This window comes from Pyrgilauda ruficollis, unplaced genomic scaffold (genome assembly GCF_017590135.1).
Source record: "Pyrgilauda ruficollis isolate IOZ18807 unplaced genomic scaffold, ASM1759013v1 scaffold4, whole genome shotgun sequence".
In the NCBI taxonomy this organism is placed as follows: Eukaryota; Metazoa; Chordata; class Aves; order Passeriformes; family Passeridae; genus Pyrgilauda; species Pyrgilauda ruficollis.
This window is the reverse complement of record NW_024525489.1, coordinates 8,930,653-8,951,634: the sequence shown is the minus strand read 5'-3', so window position 1 is coordinate 8,951,634 and position 20,982 is coordinate 8,930,653. Positions and strand designations below refer to the sequence as shown.

Below are 20,982 nucleotides of genomic sequence, written 5' to 3'. Positions count from 1 at the left end.
CATGTATACATTGTCCTCTTTGTTCTTTCTTCATCCCTTTGCACGTGTCTGCAGGCATGGATATTTTCAGGAGGGACTGCCACAAGAGGTATAAGAGTATATTGGCTCTGCACACAGACAAGTGTTGAATGGTGAGGCAGAGGCTCTATGTCACTGGCATTGCAGCATTGCAAATAGGTTGTTAATGAATATTTAATGCAGTCTCTCCTATGCATAACTGCGTGCAAATGGAGCTTCAGCAAGGTGATGTGGAGCAGCTTTACTGAGGAAATATGCCTTTCTGTTGTAGGTATCCCAGCATGTCCAGATGAAAAATCAGTTCTCCCAATATGGTCTGTTCCCAGCCTGAAGGCATAGCTTCTATCTTAGTGCTGCCTTGCTTTATATAATGCGAGTTATCCTTTCACTGCTTTCCCTGAATTCCTGTGGTTTATCTCCTTAGTCCTGTTTGAAGCAAGTATTTTGTGGGGAGGAAAGGGAGGTTGTTTTTTCCTTCTTGGGCGGCTACAACAACATGTGGTGACAATAAGACAGATGGCTGCAGGATTAACCCTACTGGGTGATTTTGTTCTTTCCCTTTGTAGTATTGGGGGTGATGACACTCTGGAGATCCAGGCTACTTTACCCAGTGAGTATCCTGGAAAAGCAAAAGTTGGGTATTACACTGAAAGTTGTTTAAGTACGTGCTAGGAAACATCTGGAAATGGTCATTCATTGAAAACAGTGAGGATGTCCATCTGTTGTGGGTATAAGCAGTTCATGTAAGTGAGAGCTGAGATCCAGACTGACCTGATTAGCTGTAAATTGATTCAGCCCCTCCACATTACAGGACCTGCATGTGAGTGTATCGTCCTTTTGGCCAAAAAAATTAGGAGTAAATATGCTAAAGGTGACAGAAGTTCATGGCATACCTGTTCCTCCCTTATTTTGTTTTGTGCTTTCCAGTGACTGACTGTAATGTCTGTGGACAAATGAAGGGTTATGAAACAATTACCAGTCCATCTAGCCAGGATTGTTGGCAAAGCTGTGGTTCTTCCAGGTGATTTCAAGTTGCTATGTAGCAGTGGAAAAAAAAATCTAAAAGTACTATAAATTTTTGCCCTAGTGTTCTGTGTAATTGGGCCTGTAGTTGCCATAGAAACTATTAAGTGGTCAATGTGACAATACATTGGAAGGCACTTGGTTTACAATGGCTGCTCTATTTGCATGTGATCCATTCTGTGGAGCAGTTTGACAATACCTGGCATTGTCAGTAAAAAATCTGATGTGCTTTGCCTTGTACCAGGCATATCACTGTGTTAGAAGAAAAATAGAAGGCACAATTCATTTATGCATTATAAATGAGATTGTATTGAAGAGGTTTCAGACAGCAGTACTACAGACACAATAACAATAACAGTTTTCAGATGTCATGCTTCCCCACTAAAAGTTTCAGTGAAATCTAGAAAAATTTTAAAAATTCCCTTCTCTGCCACAAGTATTATTATCTAGCTGGAAGAGTGAGAGGTAGAGGGCCATATTCAGGGAATCTGCTTCTGGTACATGAAAGAAAGCAACCACGAATATTCTGACAAATGCAAGACTAGTGATTTGCCCAGGATCCATCTATGCATCTCCTGGGCCACCAGGCCTTGGTTCCTCAGGCCCGTTGAGAGAAATATTGGCAGTGATGAAATTTGGACAGTAACTAGAGTCTCCAAAGCAGGTGTGTCTCTAGCTCCTGTAAGTCATAGTGAATGAGGGGAAAACACAGGTCAATATTCTCACCTCTCAAAGGGCTCCTGCTTCTGCAGGGAGGCAACACTGCTGGCTGTACTGTGAATGGTTAAACACTGTGTTTTCTCTTTTTAAGACATCTTGAAGAAATTCAATCCGAACCTCTTTGGCTTCTCCACTGGCAGTTCTAAGGAAACAGCTGGCTTCAACGTTGCGGAGAGAAATGCTGCAACACGGTAAGGACAATCCCAAAGGAGTGAGAAGTGATGGACTGGCAGGTTACCTTTGTGATGCATGTCAGGGTTGAGGTAATGCTGATGACCTGCTGGTACTCAGCATGTTTCTGTCATCTGATGTTTTTAATTGTGAGTTTTGGGGTTTTGGGTGTTTTTAATAAATTCAGTATTTGGGGGATTTATTTGTTATCTAAATTAGACTCAAGCTTCCTTTCTTTAGTCCATTTCTGCCCATAATTTTTGAGCCAATGCCTTAGTTATGCTTGTAATTCAACTGGTACCTTTTTCAGCCCAGTCTTCAGTGTACAGGTCCCTAATTCACTGTCAGGCAATATCTGTAATGAGGAAAAAATTCATGAGCATCTCTTTTATTCTTTGATTTCTAGAGAATGTGCCTGAAACTAACAAATAGAAGCCCACTTCTACCCTAATGGCATTAAAAATTATCCATGTTTGCAGTGCAAAGGGGAAAAAAAAAACCAGCTGAGAAATAACTCCTTTCTCTTCCTGAAGAAAAAATCTACTAGTCTGTTAACAACCAAAACATATCAGAATTTGTATGGCTTACACTGTGCCTGCTCCATGAATACTCACAGAATTTGTTTCCAAAGCTTTTTGTGACACCTTTAAAAACCATTAAATCTGCTGGAAGAGAGATTTAGGATAACTATCAAAGCCTGTATAGCTACTAAATATTTCACAGGTTCCCTGAGCAAAGCTGACTCAGCATGATCAATATAGTTCTAGGAATCCAAATAATGTAACTGTGTTTGTGTAGTTGCTGGAGACAGGCAGGACTTATTAGCTCAAGCACAGTCTTTTTCTAGTATATCAGGAGCTCATTTCCAGCTGGTGTCTCAGCATGGTTTGTGCTTTGGCCCGTGGATGTTGCATCCTGTCCAGAGCTGGACTGGGACGCTCGAGCCTGGCAGTCCCACAATGTAAGCACTTTCTTCCAGCCATAGGAATTTAAGGCCAGATCAGGAAGGCTGGTTAGGTGCCCAGCTTCTGTGTCAGCACCAAACTCCCCCACTAGATTTTTGAAGCGAGTTATGCAACTCAATGTCTCTGTGCATCTGGGCATTAGTGTTTTTTCCCAAACAAAATGTACTAAGGCCAAGTCAGAGATGGGAAGAACTCATACCAGTTGCCTGCCACTTGGCAGCCATCCCAGCTGAAACCTTTTCGGATCAGATTATTCACTTGTGCAACTTGGTCCTTCAGTGTTTGCTCAGCCTTTTCAGGCATCACTTTCCTTATTCTGATTTCTGCTGATGCTGAGATCCCCTGTGATGAGCAGTGGGGATCAAGAAGGTGATGTGCTTTTGGAGCACACATCTGACATCTTCTGTTCTCTCTCCTAGTGATATGCCAGTCCAAGCACGTGCATTGGTGGAGCTGATGAGAAGCAGCTCGGTGAGTGGGATTTGGGCCACACCTCTATGCTGTCGGGGTCTCTGGGAGATGACTGTAGTTAATGGGATGCTTGAGTCAATGAAGCATGCTTTACTGATGAAAGAAAAGCCCTTGTCTCTGCTGTGCTTTCCAAGTTGAATGTGTCAGATGAATTACCCCTAATGTAGGCTGCAGTGCAGCCAGGAGATGTAAGGATGGTACTGAGGAAGAGGAGAAATCTGAAGGCTCTGGCGAGATCACAGGATTGCTTTGTTGAGCAGCAACCTTCAAAGTGAAGGTCATAAAGGCTGAGTGTAAAATTGCTGAAGCAGGTAGGTCTGCAGACCAACATGAGTCACAATATCCACAATACTGGGAAGAGGGACTATGAAGTCTTTGCAGGAGAAAAAGCCCTCTCAAAGTCTAGTTTTGAGCAGGCAAATAATTAATTAGTGACCAGAAACCTCAGAAATGGATGAATCTCTGTCACACCATGATCTTTTAGGGAATTAGTAGGGGATCTAGCATTGTGGACCATTCTGCTGTGCCAGCTCCACTGAGGGCAACAAAGGGCATCAAAAGCAGGGAGGGGAAGAAATCTGAGAAACCCAAGGCTGCCTTGCTCTGAGTGTTGGCTGAATTTGAGTGGAAGACTGTCTGGGTGTGAGCTATTGGTTCAGGGAGAGCATTCCCTCTAAGGGAATGGGAGTGCCTGGTGCTCCTTGGCTCAGACTGAATGGGAAAGGAAGGCACTGAATAAGCAGGATTTGTCAAAGCATGTGGCTCTCCTTGCCAGAACTCTTGATGGATGCTGCATGCTCACCCCACTGTCAGTTACTCTGCATTGCCAATTGTTTGGCAGAGTGAAGAGAGCTGGCATGGCTTTTCAATAGAATAGAAGAGGAGAGGCTGTCGTGCTTTAGTTTATTCACAGCTTTTTATGTATATTTTTTTTTTTTTTAAAAAGGGAGAGGGGTGTATCCCTGCCATAACATTGCCTCTTCATGAAAGTCTTTCTGAGCAAATTGCTGGTTAAAGAGGAGAATTCAGACCTGGGTGATTCCCAGGCCCTCCCTCTATTTGTGGGATCCTTTCGCAGATGTTTGTTATGTAAATGCATTACACTAAAAATAGTTGCCTTTGATTCCTTTCTTTGTACTGAATGTTACAAAATGTTTTGATGAGATCCAGCTCTCAGCAGCGCCTATTGTTAGCTTGTGGTGACGTGGATGCTGCAGCTGCCCTTATATGAGCTCAGTGAAGTCACCAGCCTCCTGGACTCTTCTATTTTAATCCAGCTGTCTGTTCCCTGGGGCACCCCTTGCCCCTCCTGGCCACGGGGTAATTCTTGCCCAGCTGGCAGGGATCCCCAGCAGCTCCATTTCCACAGCCACATGAGTCACTCCAGCCTCCATTCCCACACGGCTTTATCCCCATGCTGCCTGCAGTGTGCAGCCATGGCTGGCAAATCTCTCCTGTCCACCCCTGTTCTGAAGGTGACATTCGTTTAGGGATGCTTGCTGCCACAGACACATTTCCGTGCTTGGTTACCCTGACAGAGTTTGTCTGCTGAAGGGAATTTCCTTACAGGAGCCAAGGTGAATTGCAGCAGACTAGCAAACAGTTCAGATTTTGCCCCTGGAGAGATGCTTTTCTTTTGCCAGCTTAACTCAGCATACCTCCTTTGTTCTGCCCTACTGTCTGTGCCCATTTAGCCCCATTTGTGAATGTTACCTCTGCATGCCTGAGCAATGGATGCTGCAATTTGTTTATTTTATGTGCCACTAGAAAATTAACTTCAAAGAAGACTGGAAGCTGATTACTATCCTTGTTGGAGGCAGCGACCTATGCCAGTACTGCTTGGACAAGGTTTGTATCTCTCCATTAGGCATGCTCATCCAGGCATTTGGCAGGTGACCAGCCCTGGAAACATAGCCTTTCTCTCTCTCAGGGAGCCAAAGTTCCTCTTTGTTTAAAAAGCACTTAGAAGTCCTGCCCCTTTCATCTTTATTGTATCAGAAACAAGTGCACATCTTTTAATACAGGGGCACTGCAGCTCTGGAGAAATGCATTATTTGGGTACTAGGAACCTGCTCATATTGAACAAAACACAAAGATTAAACTGAAGAGCTCTCCCTGCTTAACTGGACAAAGTAATCAGTGTGGTGTCTCAGGCATGTGAGGGGACACAAGTGAAGTCTTCTGGAAAACATTTCCACACAATAATTACTGAGGATGCCCAATTCTTGCTTCAGAATGACACCCAAAATAATAACATCAGCTTATAGGGAAAAACATGTCTTTTCTTTAGCTGTCAGTGGTCATGCCCTCTGAAACTGTTTGTGTGGCACAGTCTGGGGGTCTGTACCACAGCTTGAAATGACCAGGCACTGTTCTCTGTTTTGCTCTTTCCTTTACAGGCTGCTGCCTGGAGCCTTTGTCCACACAGCTACACCTCTGTAACTACAATCACAAAGTTGTTTTGCTTATGGGCTTTGTGGGATCTGGCTGCCTTCATATCAGTTTCAACAGATAGGCAGTTTGAAAAACAAGATCTTCTTCTGTTCATAAGGCTCTGGGTCCCATGAAAGACAGCCCAAAATCCAAAAATGTGATCAATATAGTCATTATCAGGGAAAAGCATCCCAAGATACCTCAGGATTTTCTACAGAGATTAGAGGAATATATTAATGGTATAAAAACATAAGCACTATATAACCTCTGTACATGTACCAGTAAACTTCTTGATCTGGAAATATATCTGCCAACAAAAGAAAAAAGGAGCACTGAGATGGTATATCTTACAGATCACCTTGTTGGTTCCTGAAAATTACTGACTCAATTTTTTGGTTTTTCTTTTAATTATTTTTAATAGGAGACCTATTCAGTGCAAAACTATGTAAAGCACCTTCAGGACACTCTGGATATTTTCTATAAGGAGGTAAGCTTTTAAGATACCCTAGCAAGCTATGTTCCTGGCAAGTACACTGATGTTTTTCTCACCTCTGATAGACTGTCAGTGATTATGTTTCATACAAGGTCATCTTTCAAATAGCTGGAGTCAGACTGTTCTTCAGTGCTGCATTTCAATGACTGTACTAGCTAATGCCCTGAGAAAGAAGCTGCAGTTTCAGAAAAACTGTGTGTTTGACAATATTTATGCTGTGGACCAAACATACCATGACCCTACAGCCAGTTTTCGTGGCTAAACCAGCCATGAACAGTTTCATTTTCCCTAGAGCAAATGGAAATGTCCCAGGGAGAAGACAGCATTTCAGCTAGTTTGTACTAGCTGCTGGAATTTTTTTGGCTGACATCCACTGTATTTCTCCCTCCCCCTCCTTTTATACATCATCCTTGCACATGCCATTGGCTGCAGGCTGTGCAGTTTGCACTGGCTCCCTGACCTACGGATGGCACTTCTTGGTCTTTGTAGTGGTATCATGTTCTGTTATTTGTAACATGTCTGTGTGTCTGGTTATTATAATCCTTGCAGCTCCCAAGAGTCTTTATCAACATGGTGGAGATGCTGGAGTTCTCTGGGCTACGTCAAATCACAGCAAGCTCTTCAGAGTGTGCCTTGACAGCTAAGTAAGTGAGCAAAACAGCTCTTTGCCTATAAAGTGATGTTTTTTTGGCTCTGTCTCAATTTCTACAGGAGGACATCCACACTGAGCTTTCCAAGCTACATGCATTGCTGCCGTTACCTGATCCACTAGTTCCCATCAACTCTCTATTACTTCTTGCAATACTTCAGCTAAAAAGCCTGCACCTGTAGATAGCAGAGTTCTCACTTCTCAGCTGTCAGGCAGCATGACACAGCACAAGTCAACATATGATTGCTGAACTTCAAAGACTTTTTTTTACCCATCCATCTGCTGGTCAGCAGCACAGGCTGACATCCCTGATTCCTCTCTTTGTATCCAGTGTTGCATTACCTCTGGTGCAGGCTGTGCTGCATGCAGCAGGGCACAACCAGGAACGGCTCCTCACACCTAAAGGAGACCAAAATCCTAACTCAGAGAAGGTTGAGAGACTTGTTTTAGAAAGCAGCAGTGTCTTTAAAGGCATCAGAATGGACGTGAAAAGGCTCTTTAATCTTGCAGAGAAAAGTATAACAAAGACCAGTAGTTGCAAGGTGATGCCAAATGAATTCCAATTAAGTTAGGCACAGATTTTTAAAAATACAGGAACACACTGGAAGGGAAAATAATGAATTGATGGTCTTGTTCAATATCTTCGTATTCATTCCAAGCACATTCTTAGAAGATGAATTTCAATGAAGCACAAGCTATTACCTCTTGTTATGAAGGTAACATAATAAAACTGAATGGTGCAAGGACTCAGACTACATGAAAAATTTGTCTTTTTTAACTTTACACTCCCAGATGTCTGAAATTCTACTGTAAGCCCATTCATGGGATGGGTTTTCTTGTTATTCTAACACGTGTGATTTCCTGCTGCTGTGTGGCACACTAAACACTGTTTTGCATTTGACTCAAGAGTTGCAGATCCTGCAGCTCTTTCTGCCTGTGGTAGGTGTTCATTTTGATAAGTAAGTCAGTAGAGATTTTTCTTTTGTGACATATCTGTCCATTCCTAAGCCACCAAGGTGGCTCTCCCTTCTGCATGTGAGCTTTGAGCACCTATCCTGAGCTTCTTGAAGCAGACACGCAGTGGTGAAGAACTGTGAATAAACTATTCTAGATTGGCTTTTAACTCTAGTGTTTCTTTCATTGAAGGAAAGTTTGCCCATGTTTCTTAAACCCAGAGGAAAATTCTTCTGAATTACAAGAAATCAAGAGAGTTAACAGAGATTTTCAGGTAATGCATTGATTCTGTAACTGGCCATCTTTACTTGTGTCTCTTTATATTGCTTCCCTCATTGCCCTTCCTGTTGTGCATATCCTCAGCAGTACAGAGAGGGATAACTGGAAGACAACTCGGCTACAGCCTAATCAAAACCCTACCCAGATAACTAGTTAGTAGCAGTGCAAGACTTTCCACATTGCTTTCTGATTTGACCTCAGATCTCAGCTGGATGCAGATGGAGACCAGATCTGTTTCCAGCTGCTGTTTCAACAGCCAAAAAGGATTTAGCAATGATGGCTGCTTTGTTGATATGTGTTTGTCTGTTATGAGTCCAATGAGTAGCTCACATGAATTAACATGTCACTGCAAGAGTGACAAATGGCCTTGCATCAGCTGTTTTGTGGCTACTCGTAGCAGAAGAAATTAACTCAACCGACCATGGGCCAGCTTGCTATTTGAGAGTAACTTTTCATAGCCTCAGGCGTAAGATTCACTCAAAATTAACAGAGGCTATAAATAGCTATTGGAGCAGAAGCTTTTTCCATCGATGTTCTTATGAATACAGGAATCACTGTATCAGATCACATCATGTTCTCCATTCTGGCTCTGGCAGTGGCTGTTGTCCAATGAATCTGACAAAGCTCAAGAAATTTACCCTGGGTAATGCTTGTATGAGCCTACTAGAGGGGTCATTTTCCTTAACTAAGGAAGAGGGATTAGGAATGTTTTGAGATATGAACAGGAGCATTAGCATTTATACCCATAAGATGGCAAGTAACAACGAGATGGGGTTTTTTTATTTGTATGAATGTCTGTGACCATAATTTTTGAAAATGGCAGGTAATTTTTCAATGTTTAAGTATTATTTTAATTCAAGCACACCTTTCTGAAAAATCAAGTGCACTTCAGCCTCATGTTGGCATTCTGGACTCATTTGTCACTTCTAAAAATGTTGACCTTGTTCTTTTTTTTTTTAAAATTTTCTGCAAATTTTAATCTCATTGCAATTGTGCAGTTTTGGTTTCAATAAGTAAGGTTTGATTTTTTTTTCTTTTTTTTTTTTAATTAAGCAACTTTGTATTTTTTACCTTTTTTTTTTGTTTGAAATAATCAGCTTCTGTGCATTTTCCTCATGAAAAATCTCCTCGTGAACCAAATTATTTTCTTAGCCATTTTCTTCACTGCTTTATAACATTGAGCTGGATTTACACTTTACAATTTATGGCTTCCTTCACTGAAAGATGTTTAATCTGCATGTTTCTGCTAGCTGACAAATGTTGGGTGAGCCTTGCAAGTAACTGCTCTGTTTTCACTGACTGCACGCAGGCTGAAGCCTTGCGGCTGATCAGCAGCGGTCGGTACGAACAGCGGCAGGACTTTGCTGCTGTCATCCAGCCATTCTTCCGGAACACCTTGCTGCCCCTGGATAGTGTGAGTGCTGTTTTGCTTTCCCATTACGCAGGGGCCAGTTTCTTGATTTCTCTTAAGCCAGTAAGGTCCATGCCACAAGGACTGTGTTTTCTTCTCTCTGCACAGTCTAGAGGCACAGCGTGGAATCCGTGGTAAGAGGAGAGAACAGGAAGTCTTGCAAGAAGATTCACAGTGCTGCCTGTGAATCAAAATGGCTTTAGGAAACATTCATAGCATGCACCCATAAACAAGGCATCCTCTGACTTCCCCTGAACTGCATGTTGCTTCTCCTGTTGAGGAGGTTGGTTAGCATTCACCACAGTTTCCCGATTTAGGTTATGGAATGTGTTCAGGTTTTCTTCAAATGGAGACCAGCACTTGAATCTCTGACTCATCCAAGCATGGAAACAGGAAGCAGTCTTTGAAACCAAACTGATTCTCCTTATTTTCTCCAGCCTTAGAATTATATATGCTGTGTAGTTTAGGATACAAATATCCAGCATGAATCCTCATCAAAACAACCCATTTTTGCTTAGTACTGATACTTTTTTCATACTATCCCCATTTTTTTTTTTTTCTGTTAGCCTAAAAGGTCAACCAATGGTCACCATACAGGTAGTGATGAGGCAAATTCCTCCTAAGAGAGACATTTACCACAGCTGGATAAGCCCACCATTTTTATTGTTGTCTGAAATTCAGCAGAAATTTCAACACTTGAAATGTTGTAAGTCTGAGTCACAGAAGTTTAAAAAGCAATAATAAGCACTTTACTATCAGTCCTGTACAAAATGGAATGTGGGTCAATGGTAGGGTCCATGTAACAGCTGTGACTGTTGGATTAATGATAAGTTTAGCTTTGTTATGAAAATTTTTGTTGGAAGTTGAGCAGGGTGCATTACACAGAAGGTCCCAAGGTGCAGTAATCAGCTCATAGTTAGGAGCACCTAAGTTTATTTCCAGTGTGAAAACATGAGCATATTGACTTTAGGAAGGTACCAAAATTGTGAAGTGGGTATATCAAGTACAGTACACTATTAGATATAATATGTCAGATCTCAAAGATTGAAATTTGCTGAGAAACAAATTTTTGCTTTTATTGCAGACCAGCAAGCCAGATATGAGTTTCTTTGCTGCAGACTGCTTTCATTTCAGTGTAAGAGGCTATGCTGAGATGGCCATGGCTCTCTGGAACAATATGGTAAGGGATTATAACTTAGATCCCTATGTGTTTTTGGTAGCAGTATCTACAAAAGATCATGAGAAAGGTGTCTGAAACAAAAGAGTAAGCAAGACATAAAATTGATATCCTAACAAGAGGGGGTTGCTCAACTCTGAGGTTCTTCTCCCTCTGCATTGTTTAGGAGTGTAATCCAAAGTGATCATATTGCATGAAACATTGTAAGTCTTTGTTCATTCAAAACGGGAAGTCTCAAGAGTCTTAGTGTAATGAAAAATTCCTTTCTGATTTGGTAAATAACTTGCATTAAAACAAAAAGTCAGCCTAGTTAAACATTCAGTTCTGTAGGTTTGCTGAAAATGTCTGTTCAATGATCTTGCTCTTCTTCAGTGAATCCTGTTATATTTATTAGGAAAACATATATGTGACTGAATTTTGCTGCCATTAATAGTGTGGACATGTTGCACCACCCACTCTTGTATCTGATGAGGCAGTTTTAGTAGAGTCACTGAAACTAATGGGGGGCTGAAATCAAACTTAAGATGCTTGTAATCACATTCCATCTGTCATTTTGGGGGAAATGAATAGCTTTTGAATAGTGTTAGAAGAAGCTGTCAGAGGTACATGCCAGACTTGATAACTCCAAAGTCACAGTTGCTTTCAGAAATGTTTCCCCGCATTAGAAGGAAGACTATAGCATTTTTATGCCACAGCAGCATTTTCTCCCCTTGTCTGGTAAACACCAGTAGCCAAATACATTGTGCTAGCAGAAATCCTGCATCCTGGTTTGCGCAAGAAACAAACATAAATGGAGGGGAATTTCTTTTCTGTCCAAGTAAAAGTTTGAGTGAGATAAGAAACTTACAGGATGCCCCAGAATGAGCTTGAAAGTAAAGACTGGAAAATGCAAGGCAGGAATCTGTGCAGCTGCCCAGCATAGCATGTGAGCTGTAGGTCCAGGATTATAGAATGTACAATGCAAGCACATGCTCGGAGTAATTGATTTGTGCACACACGGCAAATCTGCCTGTTTTCCATCAGGTTTCCCTGCCTGGGACTCCACATGACAGCAGGCTGGTAGGTTTCACTCTGCTTCAAAGCTTAAACAGGGCTAATGGTGGGCCAGAAACCCCAGGCAAATGTAGAAAAATTCAAATGGAGCATGGCTGAGAAAGAAAAAAAGAAAATGGGCAGTACCTGGGCATATGACCATCTTAAATTGGGTTTCTGTTGCCATGTGGTATTCCTATTGGCCATTACTCATTCCTGAATCACCATCAGTCTTTTTTCCTATGCCACCAGAGTTGAGTTTTTTTCTGTCCAGACTGTCACTCATTTCCTACGCATATAAGGATATTGACAAAAAGCTTTCTACTGTGGTGGCAGGGATCAGGTTCTTACTGATGCAAAGCACAACTATTCCCTCCCATAGAGATCTGTCAGTCTATGGCAACTGCAGATATTACTGTTTACTATTTAAATCTAGTTCTTGTAACACATCCCTGCTTTTCCCTTGCAGTCCTTGTACGGCAAGGCTGTGCAAGCTTACTGTAAGGCTGTATTGTTTCCCTGTTCCCTGAAAAGCTTGACAGGCTGCAGGCTTATGGCCAAATGACACGGATTCTTGTCAGTGCACATAAAGGGCCAGACTGTGCCTGGCCACTGTGTAGGTATGCAGGGATTGGGATGGCTTGCAGAGTCTCTCCCTCGCCATAATGTTCTTTGCCCTTTTGGCATCATGCAAAACAAAGTGTGCTCCTGCTCTCTGAGGTCAGAGGACTCTGTAGTTTTAAGGGGTTTCCACTGGTCCCAAACCCACCTTGTCAGGTGTTTGGCCGAGGTGAAGGGACACATGGACAGAGTGTTTGGTTTGTGTTCTGCCTCCATGCTTGCCACATGCTCTAGAGGAGCCGTGGGTTTCTTCCAGAACTCGTCCTGTATGCTCATGGACTCGGGGATACTGTCATCTTCAAAGCCCAGAAGATAATGCTCCTGAAGAACAGATTGCATTGAGATGAAGTCAGCACGGGTGGCTACAGAATTTTGTATTTTATAATCTTTTGTCTGGGCTCTGTGCCAGAATCCTTACCAAGTGCCCTGGCATGGGAAGAATTACAATTATCTACAAATAACCAGTTGCCCCTCAGGCAGAATGCTGCAAGATATGAGCCACACATTGCACAAATAACAGAGCTGTTCCCTTTAAGGTACAAAAAACTACCAAATTCAGTCTTCGCTGCATTAGCTGGTGGGTGGGCCAAGTGATTAGGAGTCATAAAAAAGTCCATCAGGACCCTACAACAATCAGCAAAACTTGGCATCCTGTTTTGCTTCTAATCTTCTCTTCACTTGTTAGCTTTCTTCTCTTCCCTAATTATATTTTCTGTGGTTCATATATTTTTATTTTTCAGTCTTTGCTAGCTATACTATCCCCATTTGTTTTTGGGTTTTTTTTTGTTTTTGTTTTTTTTTTTTTTTTTTTTTGTTTGTTTGTTTTTTGTTTGTTTGGTTTTTTTTTGTTTTGCTTTTTTTTTTTTAATTAAAAATGAACAAGAGAGAGAAAGTATTCTCAGTGTTTCCATATGAGAATCTTATGCATGTTGTGCTGGTCTTGTTGCTCTATTGTTTCTCTTCAGCATGCAGCTGACACTTTAATCCCTTGAGGACAGTAAATGCCTGTATGGACAATAGCAGAAGCAACAGCCATCCTCTGTAATGCATTCCCAGAAGTGCTGGATGACAACTTTGCAGCTCTCTATGGACCAATCTTGTAGTCATTACTTCAGGCATGTCCATACAACAGTTGTAAACACTTCAGTTAACATGACTGAGCAAGCCTCTACTTGTTAGCTTAACTATGGCAACCAGTGTTATGTGCACTCCTAGCCAAGCACAACTGCCTGCTATTAGCCTGGGCATATTTTATGTTGGGCTGGAAGTGGGCTCAGGGTGAGCCTATGGTCAGCTATTGCAACTTAGCTGCCAACTGATAACATAAAAGGCTCTGTGTAACTCACTTCTTGCAAGATTGTGAACCCAGCCTCAGCTAAAATTCCCAGGGAATTTCTTGTCTGAGTGAAGACTGTAAAGGTTGGCATTGTACAGTACATCAGATTCTTAATGTCTTCAGTTCACAAGTGTTAAAATGTTTGCAAACTTTCCTCTGCTCCTTCTACCACACTTCTTTATTACTGCAAGCAGCAAAAGTCTGGATAAGAAGTTGTAACTGTCTGAATCAAGAGAGTCGGAGAAGCAAAAGATTCATCATTAAGTTTAACACGCTTTTCTCTTCTTCAGCTGGAGCCAGTTGGTGAAAAGCAGACTTACAACAACTTTACCTATGACAGATCAAAACTCAGGTGTCCAAACCCTGTAAGTAAAGGTCAAGGTGCTCTCTCCATTAATCACCTCTATTTTTTCTCCTTTATTCACACTGGTAGAGCTCTTTAAAAGAGTATCTTTGTGAAGGTTTTAAATAGCTAAAATATACCCTGTTTTGTTACAGACAGGGAAATCTACTTAAGATTTAAGACAAAAAGCTTTATCCTCACTGCAATGGAAAGTCTTTCATTAAAGTTAGTTCTAATGGGTCTGTGTATTTCCATTTGCTTGTTTGCAGCAAGCGAATTAGGAAGTGATGCCACCACTCATGATTCTGAGGTGGCTTCTTTTTTGTGTTCTCAGAATTTTCAGAGCAGGACAATGTTTGGGCTAAGATAGAGAGAAGGCAAAACCAGCTGATTGTCTAAAGGTCTACCATTTCTCTCTGAGAAGGGGCAGTGTCATATTGTTGGAATACCGCCCGTTGAGTGATCTGTGGTCAATAAAACCTTTACTCTCCCTTTGTAGGAGAAACCTTTTCTCTCCACGCAAAGAAATAGTGGATTTGGAAATTCAGATCTCAACTTGGAGAAAACAGAATCTTCAGTCCCCTACTGGGCTGTCATTGTGACTGCAGTAGCCGGGGTCCTGGTGGGTTCTTTACTTGGCTGGGTTGTGTCACGAAGAAGAACTAAGAAGCGCCAACGTAAGGCTGACACAGAAAATAACATTAAAACAACCCCTCTGTAAGACAAGTGGAACAAACACCTTTCTCTGATGTGGCTGCTCTCTGCTGTGACACAGAGAGTAGCAGAAAAATAAACCTGTTGGATGTGAATGAAGCTTCTTGGTTGCCCAGGGATTTTTATGCCGAATAATGTTGATCAGTAATGTATTTAAGAGTTATCTTCTGGCGACCATCAGGTGGAGGATGAAGTTCAAAGTAATGCTATGGTTTCATGCCAGCAGGCAACTAAGTACCACACACCTGCTCACTCAGTCCCTCTCAGTGGGATGAGGAGGAGAACTGGAAGAATGTAATACCCATGGTTGAGATACGAGCAGTTTTAATAACTGAAATAAAGTAAAATGTAATAATTGTAATGAAATGGGAAGTAACAAGGAAGAGAGAGGAATAAAACTCAAGAAAAATTAGTGCTGCAAACTACAATTGCTCATTGCCTTCTGACTGATGCCCAGCCCGTCCTTGAACAGCAATCAGCCCCTCCTGGACTCCTTCTCCCACTCTATATAGTAAACATGGTGTTCTATGGCATGGAATATCCCTTTGGCCAGCTCAGGTCAGCTATCCTGGCCATGTTCACTCCCAGCTTCTTGTGCTGGCAGAACATGGAAACATGAAAGTCCTTGGTTTAGAGTAAGCACTACTTAGCAACAACTAAAATATTGATTTGTTATCAACATTATTCTAATACAAAATCCTAAACACAGCACTGAACCAGCTATTATGAAAAATATTAATTCTATCCCAGCTGCAACCAGGACAAAGTGTGAAAAGCTTTTTCATTCTGGGGTCCAATTCTCTGTTTCATGAATATTACTCAATTGCACAAAGCAAGAACACATGTTCATGCATCTTGGCTTCTTAATTGTGCATCTGTCCTTTTCTCTTATAAACCCTCTATTTAAAATGTTGAAGAGAAGTCCAGGATTGCAACCTGGTATTCTCCAAGAGTAAGGTGTAAGTGAGATAAACAGCAATTTCTAATGTTATATTCCAGCAAGACCATTGCGTTGAAGGTGCTAAGGTGATTCTACATGGGCAAGTACAATGCCATGGAAATATATTTAAACTGGTTTTTGAACAATTTGGATCCACATGGTATCCCTGGTGCAGTACTGGGCAGCACAGATAGAATAACTCTGCACTGCCTTGGACTCCAGGCTCCTTCCATCTGGGACTGGGTGTGGAGCTGGGCTGTATCTGTCACTTTTCCTCCAGGGCTAAACAGCCCAGGGACATCCTTTATCCTCCTGCCCTCCCCTGTATGGGAGCTGGTTCCAGAATGAGTCTTCTTGTGATTAATTTCTTCACTAGCATCTAGTAAGGGGTCTAAACAAAAATGTGGTTCCTGCAAGCTAGCTTGGCTGAATCCTTCTCATAGGACCTCTGCTGTGTTCAGGTCTCCCTGGTTATTATCCACAGAAGAGCTTGTAAAATTGTTTTTCACTTTTTGTTTTGTTTTGGTTTTTTTGTTTGTTTTTTTTTTTTTTTTTTTTTTTCTAATCAGGAGTTCAGAGACCATCCTTTTTGGAAATTAGATTTTCCTTGTTTTTAACCTGCAGGCCGATTCATGTGCTCTATTAGTACAAAAGGTTCTTCACAAGATCCGCATGATCTTGTTTCCCAATATCTTTCTTATTTCCTATGTTAAATACATAACCTCTTAATAATATTGAAGCCAAAATGAGGTTTGCACTGGTGCAATATTTTGTGATGTCTACTACATTTCCACTCCAGAAATGCAAATTAGTAGAAAATTATAATGTTTCCCAGAAGAAAGTGTTCTGGGTTTCCTAAATTTATTATTATGCATGCAGAAGGTGTTCAGACTTCTCCTTTTTCCATTTCACTTCTGACAGTGTCCTTGCTAAGGTAAAAAGAGGTGGGCAGAGTACAACTTGCACAGTCAGGTTTCAGGGGCTGTGGTTGCACTCTCCTCTTCTTTGATCTGCTGTCAAAGATAGGGGCTCTTAATAGTAGGACTTTTATTTACCCATATTACCCACAGATGTGTGTCTGTGAGCTCTACATGCAGCACAAAATGGGGATATATTTAGAATGTGAACCAGGAGCAGTTGCATCTTGTTCCAGTGCAGCACAGACTGCTCTTCCTGTCCCTGTCTTAGCTGTGGCTCATTAAGTATCTACCTGGTATTTATTTAGCTTGGGAAATGGAAGCAAGTATAACCTCCAACCAAGAGACAAGATTTCAGTGTATTCCATAGCACCTATGCCTCAGACACATTGGAAAAATATAAGCCTCATCTGTGAGGAAGCTGAACAAATATCCAAAGGCTGCTATCTCCTCTCATCCCGAAATGTTGTTCTTGTGAGTTGTTTTCCCTACTGGGAACTTTGATAGCCACTGCTCATACAACTCTTGGCTTGGGAAGAAGTAACAAGAAAATAGTTCTCTACAGAACTTTTCATCAGTACTAGGTATTTCAAAGAAAACTCAAGAACAGTAGTTCAGTACTGATTTACCTTTCCAAATCATGTGTGCACGCAGGAAGTGGGGTGGGAGTCCTGGAGCGTGAGTTAGAGTTACAAAATGCTGCAGTCTCTCACATCAGGTTTGTACTGCCTCAAGATGGGTACAAGTGCTTCTTGGGTTTCATGCTTGTGCCCCCTGCTAAAATAACTAAACATCCCTTTTTCTCACTTAGAAAGCTAAATTTTGTTCTGAGCTTCTAAAACCTAAATTATAAGAAATGCAGCCCATTGGGAAGTGAGAGGAAAGATGGCTCTTAGCTCATTCACTATCCTGAAGGATTCTAGAGTGGAAATAATTCTTGTGCAGGAGCCTGGGTGATTTTGCTTTCGAATGGTGAGCTGCAGTTTGCTACAGCATTTGGCCCTGTAAGGAATGCTGCCTTTGCTGATGCTTTTGGGAACTTAATGGATTCTTAAATTATATCGGTTATGTTCTGGTAATGCAACAGGAGACTTCCCATACTTTCTGTAGCTTTGGCGTAGCTTTAATGCATGAATACAGTAGGAGCTGGATCAGGAACTAGCAGGTTTTTATTTAGTCTATGGAAGTATCTTCTAGCATCTTTCTTCTGTAGACTCAAGTATGTGGTGAAATGCACTGGCATTAAAAAACATACATCAGGAACCATGCAATTTGCAGCTGTTCCACAAGCAAAATCATTTAAGTGAAGATGTTACTGCAGAATGATCCCTCCATGCTTATTAAGGTAACTAACTTCCCAAACCCTTACTTCCGGGTCAAACCATGACACATGAATCTGGAATGAATGACAGCTGATTAGGTCTGGATACTTTGCATTCAATGTCACATTAAATCAGGAAGTTATCTTACCTGTCAGTTGTCCATTCCTCCTGTTTTCTGTAAGGACATGCCCCTGGTTTCAAATGCCCTTATGGCGTTTTTCCTCAGCAGATAATGAATAGACAGACTGCCGACTGAAGCACAAAAGGAGAGGCTTAGAAAGAACTTTGAATCTTGTATGGAAAAATGCATCAGTTGGATGCCATTTTAGCCAAGGATTTTGCTTTGGCCAGTGGTGGTCTTGCCCAACACAGAAAAGCACTCTTCTGTGATTTTCTAACACCCCGAGAAAACAGGCTTTATGAATGATTCCTCTGGAGAAGAGCCACAGCTCAGCCTACATGAGTGGTCACTATCCAAAGGACCTTTGTGGGTACTGGCCAGGTGCTCAGGTTGTCGAGGAGGACAATTGGAGTAAATATTACTCTGTTCCCTGGTCCTGAGAAATAATCTGTTCTTCAAACAGGGAAGAGATGAAGCCTGACAAGTGTCGGCAAACATTTGCCTACAGTTTCAGCAGTTCTGGAGTTTAAATTCTGGCCTTCTTTGTTACTGCTGATGGACTACTTCCTCTCATCACGGTACAGTGCCTGCATCCTGCTTCGTACAGGTCTAGGGTCAGTTTGCCCCAAAATCCAGTCTAGGTGCTCAGTGAACTTAGGGAAGAGAGGGAATGTTCAGGAAAAAAAACATCTGCTGGGAATTCTGCACAGCTTTGGAGATTGCTAAATGTTTCCTCCCACCACCTTCTAGGTGGTGACATGTGCAAATGGCAAATTATGTCATTTTAACAGCTAAGCAGTATGTGATAGCCTGGGACATCTCGGCAAGAGTTTTGTTACTTTGGGGGATATCCTGCTAAAACACTGAGGCGAAACAACCCCACCTAAAGAAAGGAAAAGCTCTGGATTTTTACAGCTATTCATATTTGTGATTTACTCTTCCTGGAATTTTTAAAGAATTTGCTATTGGAGAATCATGGGTTTGCAATGCTTGCTCTTCTCTCCCTCCAAGCACCCCATTTTGTTTTTAGAAGGAAGGTATCTGGGATTTTGAGACCAGCAGGACAAAAAAATCTATCCATAAAGTAGCTCATATATTATTTAAATAAAACAAATTTTCTGGTTATCATAGATCTTTGAGCACAACAGGGAGAGATGGTCCTGTGAATTATTGTGTTAAAACTAATTCTGTTCCAAGTACCTGGTTTGCTTAACCAGGGACCTGAGAAGCATCTCTAGCAGGAGTCCAGGAGTCTGTATTGAAAAAGGGGGTTGTGGAAGAAGGAGGAAGAAAGACTGGCAGATTATAACTTAGCACATGCTGAGTATCTTCCATTTAAGTGTCCTTGCCACCTCTTAACTTTGGTAGATATCAGATGTTTCACCATCTCTCTGAGAATGGCAGATTTCTCATACTCATTTTGAAAATGATCTTCAGATGCTTTTGATGACCATTATAGCAGAAACAAAAAATTTTTTCTGGTGGTGACCATTGGAGAGAACAGTACCCCAAGGGAAAAGACAGAAAAACCACAGGACTTCAGCAGTTTTAGAAAATAAATCCTATTAAACATAAGTGAGCTTATTTAAGGGGTGATTGGAACTATTCACTGGCTATATGAAGTTTCCTTATGTCTTTCCATTTCTGTGATCTATGAAATTGTCACTCATGATGAAGTCATAACTGCATTAAGTTCACTGAGAAAACATCATTTGCTGAACTCTATGGGTTTTCCCTAATTGCAGGCCTTCAGCAGGATTTGTAGCAGTTGGGTATGAAAGTGTGCTAATGTTCTCTGTTGGATGAAGCATGGGATCCATGAATGTGTTTCTGTGGTAGGGTGCTTTTAGTTTCCAGGCCTTCTGCTTCCATACAAGAAGGATTTAATAGTCTCTTTGGACTAGAGGTGCTTCAGGGACATGGTTCTGTGAGAAGCAGTCAGGAATTCCTGCCACTGATCCATGGGCTGACACTGGAGTGAGTTATTTCAGCTGGAGAAGCCAGCTGCTCCAGATGTCTAAGAGTGCTTTCTCATTGGTGTAAAATTATTATGGCTGTAAAGGAGCATGATACCTTCAAAGTATCTCTATCTTAACCATCAAAGATTTTATAAAAATTCCTTTTGGTGTTAAAAACTAGCCATGGAGGAAAGCCCTTTATTTACCCTTTGTGTTGCTTAGGTGATGGAAAGCACCACCTGAGGGCCCCAATGGGCTTAGGTAGTGATAGGAGACAATCCTCAAAGTGAAACAGCAGCCAGGGTTGCTCAGCTGTGGTTCAGTTCAACAGCAGCAGGGAAGTTGGGCCTTGTGTAAGGGCTTTACCAGTGGGTGGATGAGACAGAAGATATGTTCTGTGTTCTTGCACTGGTTAAAGACACAGGAATTACCTGGTTCAGCAGCTCTTCTCCACCCATGAGGGATTTACCTGCACTTGCCAGGCTGCCCACAGGTATCCTCTGAATCAGTTTTCAGATCAAAGGAAAACACAGGAGTAAGTGGGGAGGACACAGCTGGGATAGATTAGACAACAAAAATCAAGAGTGCATCTTTTGGAAGTTTCCAGGTTGTCTCTCTCCTTAGCTCTGTCAGCAACCATCTTATATTACTTCAGCACAGACTTTGGAATCCTCAGAAACCTTGCCTGTCTGCAAGTACGGCCCCTAGGGCCTGGGTTACAGCAGCTTCTAAACATCCCACAGCCAAACCGAGTGACTGCATGAATCGTGTCGTGTCCCTGAGGATCAGAGGTGCCGACATACCCAGCAGCTTCCCAGACAGCCCCAGGTGGAGGACAGACACTGAGATCCTCACTGTAGGCAGGAAAAATGGCACCTGTGAGAAGGCGCAAAAGCAGAACTTCAGGTATCTAA

The 20,982-nt window shown here is 41.9% G+C and overlaps 1 protein-coding gene across 1 annotated transcript in view; it reads left to right on the top strand.

Annotated features, from left to right (window-relative positions):
• PLB1 (phospholipase B1) overlaps positions 1 to 15,294 on the top strand; it is an 86,663-nt gene extending 71,369 nt beyond the window's left edge. Inside the window, exons 51-61 of the mRNA XM_041477094.1 lie at positions 585 to 628; positions 1,853 to 1,952; positions 3,317 to 3,368; positions 5,136 to 5,216; positions 6,223 to 6,288; positions 6,844 to 6,938; positions 8,090 to 8,171; positions 9,486 to 9,590; positions 10,672 to 10,767; positions 14,044 to 14,118; positions 14,596 to 15,294. Coding sequence (XP_041333028.1) covers positions 585 to 628; positions 1,853 to 1,952; positions 3,317 to 3,368; positions 5,136 to 5,216; positions 6,223 to 6,288; positions 6,844 to 6,938; positions 8,090 to 8,171; positions 9,486 to 9,590; positions 10,672 to 10,767; positions 14,044 to 14,118; positions 14,596 to 14,817 — 1,018 coding nt within the window. The 3' untranslated portion in view covers positions 14,818 to 15,294. The remainder of the gene's footprint in view (positions 1 to 584; positions 629 to 1,852; positions 1,953 to 3,316; positions 3,369 to 5,135; positions 5,217 to 6,222; positions 6,289 to 6,843; positions 6,939 to 8,089; positions 8,172 to 9,485; positions 9,591 to 10,671; positions 10,768 to 14,043; positions 14,119 to 14,595) is intronic.
• Positions 15,295 to 20,982: the final 5,688 nt, after the last annotated feature.